The sequence below is a fragment of the Momordica charantia genome (assembly GCF_013281855.1).
Source record: "Momordica charantia cultivar OHB3-1 chromosome 8 unlocalized genomic scaffold, Mcharantia_2.0 BLBB01000008.1, whole genome shotgun sequence".
Taxonomy (NCBI): Eukaryota; Viridiplantae; Streptophyta; class Magnoliopsida; order Cucurbitales; family Cucurbitaceae; genus Momordica; species Momordica charantia.
Genome location: NW_028275166.1, coordinates 4438936 through 4451324, shown reverse-complemented (window position 1 = coordinate 4451324; position 12389 = coordinate 4438936). Strand labels below are relative to the sequence as shown.

Below are 12389 nucleotides of genomic sequence, written 5' to 3'. Positions count from 1 at the left end.
AATATACTTTTTCAATTTCATATTTAATCTATTTTATTTTGATTGATTGGTCTATTTTAGTCTTAAGGCGATAATTATTTTGTTTTCTTAAAAATAAAGTTTATAGTATGTTTCATAGTTTTCCATGTTTTTACTTACGTTATTTTGACTGTTTGTCTTGTTTTGTATGCTGTTATCTTCGTTGTTTCGAGCTCTTATAGTTACTTTTTTTTTTAATAGGTCTCCCTTTGTTATGAGATTGGTATTTTTTTCATACAACATGTCTTACTTTTCCCAAAAAGAAAAATTATAAAAATTATAAAAATATTAAAAAAAATTATAAATCCAACTTTCAACTCTGTATTTATTTAAGGTAAATTTTGAAAATTAAAAAAAAATAATAAGTTTTTGTTTCTGAAATTTAGTTTTCAAATGTATTTTTAGGAAATGTGGAAACTATTTAAAGTATTTATATTTTTTTGAAGCTTAAGATTCTAAAATATTTATTTTAACTCCTTAAACTTATTAAAAAAAATTGAAGGTCAATTTGATGGTTAACTATTATTTTGTCACTTAACTATATATGCTCATATAAGACACATGTTAGCATGAGTATTCAAATTAAAGTCACATTATTTATGTGTTAAACAATTGATTAACAAAACTAATGCGAGAATGAAAATGTTTTTTTTTTCTAGGGGTTCAGGAGTTAATACAAAAATTTTGAAAAGTTCAGTGATGGAATAAAATTTGGTAACCTTTGAAACTAAAAATTGATATACTTTGAAATTTCAATGATGGAATAATTGTAAAAGTATAGCCGCAAAAAAAGTGAGATTTCAACCTTATATATATTTTAGTTTATGATTTTATGAAATTCAAAATATATTTAATGATCCCATGATCTGTTTAGTTTCTTCTCATGTCCTACATGCATGACTTATTCATAATTTTTCTTTCAAATACTTATAGTATAAAAGCCGTAATATATTTCTCTTCTGCACTTGTAGGTTGTATTGTGATTACATTCCTTTTTATGTATAAACAATTATACGTCTATACTCCTCAAGAAAAAGGAGGTAAAAAGTAAAAAATATATATTCATGTCTCTAAATTTTCAATTTTGTGTCAGAATGAATCTCTCCTACGTTAAACGCTGTCAACTTAATGTTCAAATTATTTGTTGACTGTATAATTAATTAAGAATTTTGTGACATGATATGGTAAACTAATTTGAAATAAGTAAAATCGAGTAAGTTTAGAACTTAAAAGAGTTAGGTGAGCTCTTTGAAAAATTTTCAGTCTCATTAGCATGTTTGCACAAAATTAGTCAAACTAACATGTTTCAATTTCTAGGTTATATGTCAATATGAGCATAGTTCAGCAACAAATGACATCTACTTCTTCTCTTGATGTTGGAGATTAAAATTTTCATACCCCACATTTATTATATTAAAAAAGAAAAAAAATAGTAGGTCATATCACATGATCGCTAATTTAATATGGTCAACGCGTCAAATAAGCGTTAAATTGATGAAATCAATAACAAAAAGATACAAAACTAAAAGAGATTAAGAAACTAGTAGAATTTTTTTTATAAGATTTTAAAGATTAAGTAGAAACACTCTTTCAATAAACAAATTTGTGATTTAACCTTTTAGCTTGAATTTTTTTTCCCAGAACATAGGCTTGAAATTGACTACTTAATTAACGTTAATCTAGTAAATAAAATCCAAGAGATAACTTTTTTTTTCTTTTTTGCATTTAATGGTTTGATTGTGGAATGCAGTTGTTAGTTGGCAAGTTGATAGATGGAAGCAACCTCGTCCACAAGGAATTAGATGTCACGCTCACCTCTCACGAGAAAATTTCCTACACTATATCTATTATAGGTATGTTATTGCCACTTATTATATCTACAATATCAACATCATTTAAAATGATATAAGATCCGACGTCAATATAGTGCAACTGGTTAAGACACCTATTTTCAATCGAAAGGTCGAAAGTTTGAATAGTCACTCTCACATGTCTAATAAGAAGAAGATATACCTTTTATTTTAAAGAAATTTTACAACGTGCGTCAGTTGAATCATAGACATTATAGACATTGTTACAATTTTTTTTCCTTTTTGTTTTTTGCTTTTTTAAATCACAATATTATAGTTTTCAAATGTTATAAAATTGAAAAAAAAAATTAGTTAAATTATTACAATTTTATATCACGGGTTTGATTTTAAATACTCTAATAGTTGGAAGGTACGATTATATTTAAAAATTAATTGCAAAAATTTTATAAGTTTATTATAAATTTTATATTTTGGGGTGGTTTTTACAATGTTATTTTAAAGAATTTTCAGTGTGAAAATGAATTGTGTGAACTGAGGAGGGTGGAGAAGACAGCTTACTTGATATCCACGCCAGGAGTAGCCAATCACAGTATCCAAACAGTTTCCTTTTGTTGGGTCGTAATCCAATTTAATCCATATTTGGAAGTACACGCAGTCGATGCTTCCATTTATTTAAATCGCTTCCCACCACGTTTTCTGTCCTTTTCTTCTTTTCTTTTTTTTTTTTTAATTTCTTTTTTGTTTGTTTTAGGTCACCCTATTTAACAGGGCACTAATCTGTCAATTATGTGTCTATTACCCTGTTGAGATGGAGGCAATTATGAGTATAAGTTAAGAAATCGAAAAATTTGACAAAAGTCGATTGAGTAATGAAAAGCATTGATCTCCTATTTTCGTTCTATTAATATGGCATATAAGTGATATTAATAGGCCAAATATTCTATAAGAATGCAAAGAGAACTTTGATAAAAAATAAAAGTTACATAATCATTTGACATACAATTTTCATTATGTACAATGTTGAGATATGTTGATTCATTTTTTCGACTTTTCATTCACTTTTATTTGGGTTAGGTTTAAAATTGTGCTAAATTGGCTACTATTTGAGCTACATTGCTGGTTAGCAATGACCCCTTATTTCAATTAATGTGTTAATTTGATATTTACTTTCATAAAAAATTAATTAAAAAAATCTTGAGCTTACTAACACATGCACTAAGAGGACATTAACATTTATATTTGGAAAATTTGTAATGTAGTTTTTTTTTACTGTATTTTAAAAATATTTACGGTGACTTTCAAGTATTGATTGATTTTAGTTGAATGTAGTAGTCAATCAATTAAATTAATAATTTAATAATATGTATAATATAAATTAGATTTCAATTCAATCATTTTTGTAGTTTCGTGATTGGATTGATTGTTTCTTTAATTTTATGACTTAAATTGGATCATTTTTGCAGCAAACCTTTTGGGAAAAAAGAAATACTTCTGAAGAAAATTGAAGGATAGAAAAAGAAATTTTGTCAATTCTATTAGAGAGAAAAAGAAGACGTGAAATAAAGAAATAGTGATACAATAGGAAAAGGGACCAATAAAAGAGTTTGTTATATATAGAAAACGTGTGAATCCACATCAAAAGTTGTTTGTGAGGTTATTTTAATTAATTTTTTCGTGTGAATATTAAATTACTTTAATATTTAAAATAATTTTAAGCATTAAATTGAAGTTTGCATTTTGGTGTGATGAATAACTTTAAAAAATATATATTTATTTTCTTGAAAACGAAAAACAATATCTTAATCTTATGGGATAAAATTCAATTAAAATTATATTGTTTTTTCACTTCATGAATTGAAGATGAAGATTTGAACTTAAGACCAGGATATATGACTTAATCAATTAAACTATATTCAAATTGATTATTATTCAATTGAAATGGGCAGAGAGCAATCAAAACGCTAGAGGTATATATATATATAACTTGAATGGTAATTCAATCATCAAGGAAAGTAGTTAACCCAACCCTGAGTTTTCTGTATTTTTTTATCTTTTAGTTTCAACAATAATATTATTTTGAATAATTAGTTTTTAAGTGTTCAAACTACAAAAGTATTAATCATTTTAAAGTCACGAATGAGATCATCATCATTCATGTGTTTCTTCAAAAAGAGATTTTAGAACCACCTAATTTTTTTTTAAATGTTTATTTGTCTACTTATTATCAAATATTGTAAATTTTTCAAAAAGAACGTTTTAGATATCTAAAATCGATACTAAACATACACTCTAAATTAATAACTATTTCAAAAGTATGTGTGAAAAAATATCTTTATTTAATTTTTTTTTCTAAGTTAATCTCAAGCACACAAACAAAAGTACACATAATGTAGAGATATTCTCAAATTAAAGAGAAAAAAAATCAATGAGGTGTGATAAACAAAGGGATCCTGTTGAATTGTTTTACTTTAGCGAAATGAAAATGTTGCCTCTTATTTACCCATAATGGGGTTAAAAAAAATAGTTAAATAAATTTAGGATGAGAGATCAAATCTTCAATCGTACAAAATGTATAGATGTCTTGATCACCGATCATATCAAATTGACTATAGTGTGCGTAAAAGTGAGATTATTCACCTATGAGTGATTGCTCCCCATTATTATGTGGGGCCTTTATGTGATATTTATAGAAAGGAGTAATTATACAACTAATAAAGAAATTAACAGGAGTAACTTTAACTTACTAACTACATTCCAACTAAATTGCAAGAGCAGACTCCCTCTAACATTATGGAATTGAAATATTAGAATAAATTTTTTTTTTCTTGAAAAGCTTAACTTGTATTAAGATGAAGATGCCATTTGGACTAGACTTGAGGAAATATCATCTTTTTATAATTTGTAACAGTATAAAAACGAATTGGAAAAGGCCAAAAACACGTGGTGGAATGTAGAAGCTCATATCTAACTAATAAATCAACTGGTTTGTTGTTGTCACGAGAAATGTGATTTAAAAGAATGGAAGTGAAGGTTAGAGATAGTCTTTGAAATTGTCAATCAATCACTTAAGTTCATCCTTCAAAGTTGAAATTTCTCCTTGGAGGAGCTTAACTTTGGCAAGGGAGTTAGATTGAACATGTCAGATAATGACCTTCAAGATATCGCTAAAATTTTAGTTAGTAATGGTCGACATAGAATTAAAAATAAGAGTGAAGCTTTAATTTCTCCATATGAATCTTGAATTGCCGATATCTAATAAGTATGTATATATTAAATGAATAATATATAATATATATAAATTTATTTTCCAGTGTACTTGTGTACTTGTTTTTAATGACCTTCAAGGATATCGCCAAAATTTCAGCTAGCCACAACCAACATGAAATTGAAAAGAAGAGTGAAGCTTTAATTTTTCCATGTGAATCTCGAACCGAAGATATTTTAATAAATTTGTGAAGAATATATAAGCATTAAAAAAATATATAAATTGTTTTTTCTACCTAGAAAAGAGAGGAAAAAACTTGAAATAAAATAATGCAGTTGCTAAAAATCGAAAACCTTCGATCAAAACAAAATCTCATTGTTACTGGGGATCGGATCCAAGTCACTCGCGTGACAAGTGAGAACACTCATCACTATACTACAACGAATTTAACAGAATTAAAACGATTTTCTCAACTAACAATTTCAAATAATGTTGAGTTTTTCTTGAAAAGAAAAAGAAAAAAGAAACAATTTTCGATCAAAATAAAAAATTACCAATGCCAGAGATCGAACCCGAGTACAACAACTTTAACGTTTTTAAGACTATTTTTTCAAACTAACAATTTTTAATAATGCTGAGTATTTATTGGAAGGAAAAAAAAACTTTCCAAAATAATGCTTAGTTTTTCTTGAAAAGAAAAGAAAAAAAAACAATTTTCGATCAAAATAAAAAATTACCAATGCCAGATCGAACCAGAGTACGACAACTTTATCGTTTTTAAGACCATTTTTTCAAACTAACAATCTTTGATGATGCTGATTATTTCTTGGAAGGAAAAAAAAAAGAAAAACTTTCCGAAATAATGCTGAGTTTTTCTTGAAAAGAAAAGGAAAAAAAAAAAGAAACAATTTTCAATCAAAATAAAAAATTACCAATGCCAGAACCCAAGTAGAGCAACCTTAACAATCTTAAGACTATTTTTTGAAACTAACAATTTTTAAATAATGCTGAGTATTTATTGAGAGAAGGAAAGAAGAAGAAGAAAATAATAATAATAAAAACTCGATCAAAATAAAATACCGCCGTTGCCGGAGATCGAACCCGGGTCACCCGCGTGACAGGCGGGAATACTTACCACCATACTACAACGACGCTGTGGTGGTGTCATCAAATGTTTTAATATCTCTACTTTTTTTTTCTGGAGTAACTGTGAAGTGTGAATTTATCTTGTTATAGCAACCATTTCTTTAAAAGCTGAGGAATCTTTCTTGAAGGGTGTGTCATTCTTGCTTCATTCGATTCCAACGCACAGCTAAATTTCACTTGTTCTTGAACATTATAAAAGGTTGGCATTGAGGTACTATGACCAATTGCTTATTATTGACAAGGTTTGTCCAATGGCCTGAATACCTAGCCGAGGAAGTTCCATCTTTATCTAGACTGCCACGTGTAGATGCTTCGGGTGAGTAACCTGTGATGACCTAGAGGAGTTTCTCTAAATTGTCACGTGTACATATGGAACATTCATTTCGAATAGCAGGTCCAGATTATTCTTCTATTTCCTTGAATTCATGATTTAATCATTAAAGTATTACCCAAAAAAAAAGGTGGAAAAACATAATTTCGCTTGCATTAACCTGTGTGATAAAAACGTAGTCCATTCAGTATATTTCCTGAGGAAGTTGAAGACCAATATTTGCAGAATAATTTAGTGGCAAAAGTTACAGTGAAACGTGGAATCCATTGCTTGTAAAGACACGCTGCAATTACAAAATAGTTCCATTTAAAAAGCAAACACAGATGAATGATATTTTTATCATTCGTTCCCTTGTAGATGTAGTTTTCATCTAAAAGAAAATGGAGAAAGTGTCGCACAGTTCTCAATAACTTGTTATTAATTTTCCGAAGAACACAATTAACTTGATGAACAAACATCTAATCATGTAAAAAGATCAACAAAAAAATTATAGCTGTAGAAGGTACTCTGTAGTACACAATAAACTACAAAAAGAGGACGAAAAGGGCAACAAAAGAATAAAGACAGCATAAAATTGCCACTTGTTCGTGGACACTAACATATAACAACAGATCCCTCTTTCTAGAAAGAGGAAGATATCTCAGTAAAGGAAAATAAAATGGCAACGAGTTCGAATGGCCGCAGCAGTGAGAGGTTTGAAGCAAAATTTTGTAAAAACTCCATATATTATTCATCAAATTTGAATATTCATGAGCCTCCCTTCTGTTTCAAAGTGATCTTATCCCCGAGACTGAGAGCAATACCTTGAGTCTTGCTTCTTATCCTGATGTATCCACTCAACTTGCCATCTGCTTGCTTTTCAATGCTCACATTCACCAAAGCATCTTCTCCAAAAACGCTCTTTGCATAAAGGTTAGCAGCAAGAAAACCACATTCACCTTCCAACGCCGATCTGGGTGCCCAAAATCAAACGGAGAAAGATAATTAAATACAGGTAACCACATATACCCACCCACACTCTTTGCATAAGGTTGTTCGGTGTGAAGTTAATGGCTATACTGAAAAAAGAGAATATAAACCTAGCACGTCATTACTAATTAAAAAAAAAACCTTTAATGTGACATCAAAATCTCTATCTTTCAGGTTAGTAGCACAAGCAAGCGGTTGGTCTCATTATAAACATCAGTTATTAATGGAATGGGAAAAATCAGGTAAATTGCATTTGAGACAGCCGATACCAAACAGGAAGTTGCAACAGCAAGTCCCAGCAGAAAGAAAATTTTAAATTTGCAGGAATTTCGGTACAAGTACCGGGCGGGCTACAATATGAACATCTAACCAGTCCTATAGTGCCAGGTGTCCTGTCGGCATAAGCATAAAGCATCCAAGGTAGGTAAAAGAGTACATCCTAGACTGAAGGATCTTACATTGGTGTCAGGCACTTCATATTAGTCGACTTCATAATGTGATTTAAAAATTCCTTCTCATATTGAATTATTGTGTTCACAGCAACCTGCAGTCGAAAAGAACCATAATCAAAATTTGGTGTACGACAATTATTTTACTGTCCTCAAATAAGGAAAAAGGAAGTTCACATTAAAAAGTGTGCATCTATGGAGACGCAGCCCTATCTCTACTACGCGAATAATGGGTGAAAGCCTTACCAAAGGATAGATACTTGAAGTTAAAAGGAAATGCAGAAACAAGTTTGCAGAAAAGATTAAAAACAAGTCATCCTTAATAGATAACACCCGAGAGCATAGACAATATACCAAAGTGCAAGAATCCAGATCATAACCACTCAATGGAGTGAAACATTTTTTTTTTTTTTGGAGTGCCGAATTCATAATGATTAATGGCTTGCCGCACTATCCTCGCCCAACGAATAATTCGGACTACATCCATTTTCAAGACAACCTATATCCAGTTTAGGAAATTTAAACATTAAACTCTATTTAATTCTTCCATTTCTCGATGGTCATCATCGACAAGTAAAAGATTAAATCCTGGTAGTTTTAAAGTGAATGTTACCAAAGAAGATAGTGTACCTTGTTTTCCCACTCAAATTCAGCCCACATTGCTCTAAATGCCACATCAGTACAGGATGCAGGAGAAATGTAATCCATTATATCAATGTGGATATCATTAAGAACTATGACTGTTCTCTCGAGCACATTAGAAGAAGTCTCATATACAATGTTACCAAATATGACTCCTGTTTCAGTAGAAGAAACCTTGATGTTAGCCTTTATTTGTCTGCTTGACTCTGGAGCAAGCGTATAGTTTTGAGGCCGTTCAACAAGTTTGAGGTCACCCATAGTGGCCAACTCAAGGCACAAGTTCTGAAGAGTCTCTTTGGTTCTGTTAATAACTGTAACATCAAGAACAATGTCATAATGATGAACAGTGACATAAGCTTCTGCATAAACAGGATCACTAAATCCAGTTAGTTGAAGAATGCGATTGAGTTTGTTTGCATCATCCCCATCCTTTGTAAACTCTCCAGTAGCACGCTTGAGATCATCTTGGACCTCATCTTCCAGTTCCAACTGACTCATACCCTGAAAAATGATGCTCACAGAATTAAGAGAAACCATAAGAGAAACCAAGTAAATTATTGATTTAGAATATAAAACCTCAGGGAATTGAGACTTGAGACCATCAGAAAACTGGAAAGGGTCATGCCCAGAACCCCTAAACCATTACAAAAAAAAACACAGGAATTCGATTTCATTCTAGCTCTAATCCAAGTATACAAAGCCAGTTGAACAAAACTATCCTACATATCAATCACGTTAAGAAAAAACCTAATATCTTTCCTCACTTCTTTCGGAGGGAGAAAAAGGTACTTAACAATTACTTGGAATTAATATCCTATTGAGGAGTAAACCACACATGAATATATGCATATTAATAAAATTATCAAATTCTTAAAAATGATCAATGAAAAGCTTTCATACACTGTTTTGAGTTACTTACTCCTTTCCTTGCAAGAAACAAAAGTTATGAATGGGTTTCTACAAACTTTAATTTTAATTTTGCTTTCTTCTCCCTATAAAAATTAGCCCATCGTATGATTCAAATCTAGGCATAGCTTAGTGGCATCCGTAGTTATTTCATTCAATGCAAAATGATGTCAAACACATTAAAAGTAAGTCACTGAATGCCAAAACCATGATATGGAACCAGAGAAAAATAAAATAATGAAGTGTAATAAATAAATTAAAAAAATTTCAGGAGAAAGCATGGGATATCTTCATCCAAAGCAAGCTGACAGGGGAAGGCATTAAAGAAAATTATATTAAACTCTACACATCACGAAACAAAACAAGAAAAAAAGAGGAATAGAGTGTCACAAATAAATTAAAAAGATATTCAGGAGACAGCACAAGATATCTTCACCCAAAGCAAATTAAGATCAAACACATTAAAGATAAGTATATTAAACTCTACAAACCATGATACATATAAAAGGAGAAAAATAGAGCCTAATAGTAAACAAAGAAATATGCAGGAGACGACAGGTGAAATGTAATATTACCTTCCTGCTCTTTAAGTGGTAAAAATCAATTAAATCATCCGGCTGTGCATGAGATATCTGAGCCCTGGCTTTTATCTCTTCAGTTTCATGGCGTTGCTTTTCAGCCAGCATTTTCACAAAGCTTTGTCTGCAAGATCGCAACCATATCTTCCTCACTTCATCGCCTGTATTGCTTAGCAATCTAATACAGAGGACAATCCTGTCACGTGAATCATTATCAATTGGATGAGGAAGAAACGAAGATTCACCCAATTGCAACATGGAAACCATGATCAATAATGCCTGAGTGAAGGTTCTGTTCACTTCGACTTTGGAAGGCTGAACCTCCTCTAGCCTCAAAACAAGCTTTGTAAGTGTGCAAGCCACAACAGCCCCAAGGAAAAAATCGCCAGAAAGAATTAAGGATCTCAAATTTCCAATAGACGATAGGGATCCCTGAACAAGGGTTGGTGGGGACATTGCAGTTTCGAGTGCAGCACTTTGGGTAGCATAGGTACCATCAGCAAGAATGGCAGGCCTTCTAGAGGATACTGTGGTTGAGCTAACTGGCTGTGAAATTTTTGAAGACTCTTGTGCCTCTCCTTCCTCTGAAGCTGTGTAGAAAGGAAGGTCACCAAGACAATGTTTGATGGTAGAGATCCCACTCTCAACTTCAGAGAGTGAGAGACAGTACTCTCCAATGATCCAAAGCGCACAAGAACACACCCTTGCTGCACGGATCTGATAGAATGTATCCAACAGTCTTGTAATGATGGAAACTCGCAATTTGGGATTTGTTTCAATGATCTCACGTACAAAAACAACAACATCCATTGCTGAAGCCACGTTGGTATCGCTCAAGAAATCCATCAAGAGATGTACCACTGTACTGGCAACCTCGGGGAACTTAATTGCACATGTATGTATAGCCTGCACCAGCATTTGCCTATATTCTCCATTCTTCTCATGCTCTCCACTTTGTGTCTTCACCACCTCCTTCTTCAGTAACATAACGACTTCATCAATATTCCTAGGAGTGATCAATTCAAGGGCGATATCTATAGTTTTCCTCCTAATATCAAGATTTGGGCTGGAAAGTGCTCGAAGAACATCCATTACTAGTTCGACCATGATCTCCCTATGAGATGACTTAAGCTCATTAAGCCTATCAAGAACAATAAGCTTTACGTTGTTATCACTTTGGGAGAGTAAAAGCTGGCAGTAAGTATTTGCAGCGGCTCTAATAGCCGTGGGAGCTGAGGAAAGAGACACAAGAGTTCCAGCACATTCATAAATGACGGCATTTGATGGGGCATTCAACAAAGATATAATTATCTTAATGTATTTGCCTTTCTCGGCCTTATTGGCCCGGCAAACCTTCTTAATTAATTCTAAGACAACCATCTGAAGCTGCTCCCCCCAATCGTTCATCCTATCGATGTTGGTAAAGAGATAATTGATGGCCCTTTCTTGGGCACAGTTAAAGAGCATAAGAAAAGCATTTCTCTTACTGGAGTTGTCCTGCTCGGAGGTCAAGAACTTCTCGATGATCTCAGGTGCACTATCCAGTAATTGCTCCCCTTGAGGAAGTTTGTAAACAGACATGACGGCAAGCACCGCATTCCGCCGAACGAATGGGTGGCGATGCTCCAAATTGGTGAGAATGGAAGGGATCAGCGGCTCTATGATCTCGGTCTCATTTAAACGGCAGAGAAAGCGCAGCGTGACGCCACGAATATACTCGTTGGGATGCTGAAGGTTGTTGCGGAGGTTCTGGCAAATAAGAATCATCTCCGGCAGAACTTTACCACGGGAATCAGTCTTGTCGATGATCTCCAAATAAAGAAGGAGAAGCTTCTGGATGGTGTGGTCATCAGAGGGTAGCACATAGCGTATAATTGTGATGAAAAGTTGTGGAATGGTTTCCCCATTAAGCAACAGCATAATCGCCTTTTTCAATGCTTCAATCTTGGATTCAATGTCATTCCCTTCCAAAGCTTCTTTGATCTCATTCGCCATGGCTGGGGTGCCCTTGTCGAAGTGCACCAATAGAGTGCACGACTTCTCCATAACTGCTTTTCTCTGTGTTTGAGATCTGAAGAGAATTAGGGGAACCGAATTGTGATGAGACAGAGGTTGAATTCAGAAATCTCAGATCTAGGTGAATTCAAGGCACTACCTGTTTTGCTTGAGCTTGGTGAAGGAAATTGGATCTCCACAAGTGGTTGATGTGGGAACTCTCAAGTCTCAACCTGTAAAGAAGAAACGCAGATCTGTCGTTTCACGAAGCAAGCTATAACTTGTATCCGGTTCGGGTCGGCCTAATTAAACCGACAAGACCGACTTTTCGTTTCAATT

General features: G+C 32.7%; 1 protein-coding gene across 3 annotated transcripts; it reads right to left on the bottom strand.

Moving 5' to 3' along the window:
* Window positions 1–6901: 6901 nt before the first annotated feature.
* LOC111004700 (coatomer subunit beta-1) lies at window positions 6902–12360 on the bottom strand. 3 transcript variants are annotated; one of them, XM_022275845.2, is made up of 5 exons: window positions 12211–12360; window positions 10053–12126; window positions 8560–9072; window positions 7939–8024; window positions 6902–7463 (listed from the first exon to the last, which is right to left on the bottom strand). In XM_022275845.2, the coding sequence occupies exons 2-5, from the start codon at window positions 12099–12101 to the stop codon at window positions 7259–7261; spliced, it is 2853 nt and encodes a 950-aa protein (XP_022131537.1). In that variant the 5' UTR covers window positions 12102–12126; window positions 12211–12360; the 3' UTR covers window positions 6902–7258. The 3 variants fall into 3 exon arrangements, with proteins under 3 accessions (XP_022131537.1, XP_022131538.1, XP_022131536.1); XM_022275846.2 differs by having other exon boundaries at window positions 10053–12113; window positions 12211–12358; XM_022275844.2 differs by having other exon boundaries at window positions 10053–12304.
* Between the last annotated feature and the right edge of the window lie 29 nt (window positions 12361–12389).

Excerpts from the sequence above, each read along its gene's own strand:
- LOC111004700 (XM_022275845.2), bottom strand. The coding sequence starts at position 12,101 with ATGGAGAAGTCGTGCACTCTATTGGTGCACTTCGACAAGGGCACCCCA. Across the intron at positions 9,073-10,052 it reads ACCACTTAAAGAGCAGGAAG|GGTATGAGTCAGTTGGAACT; the intron begins GTAATATTACAT and ends ATCATTTTTCAG. Across the intron at positions 8,025-8,559 it reads AATTTGAGTGGGAAAACAAG|GTTGCTGTGAACACAATAAT; the intron begins GTACACTATCTT and ends TTTCGACTGCAG.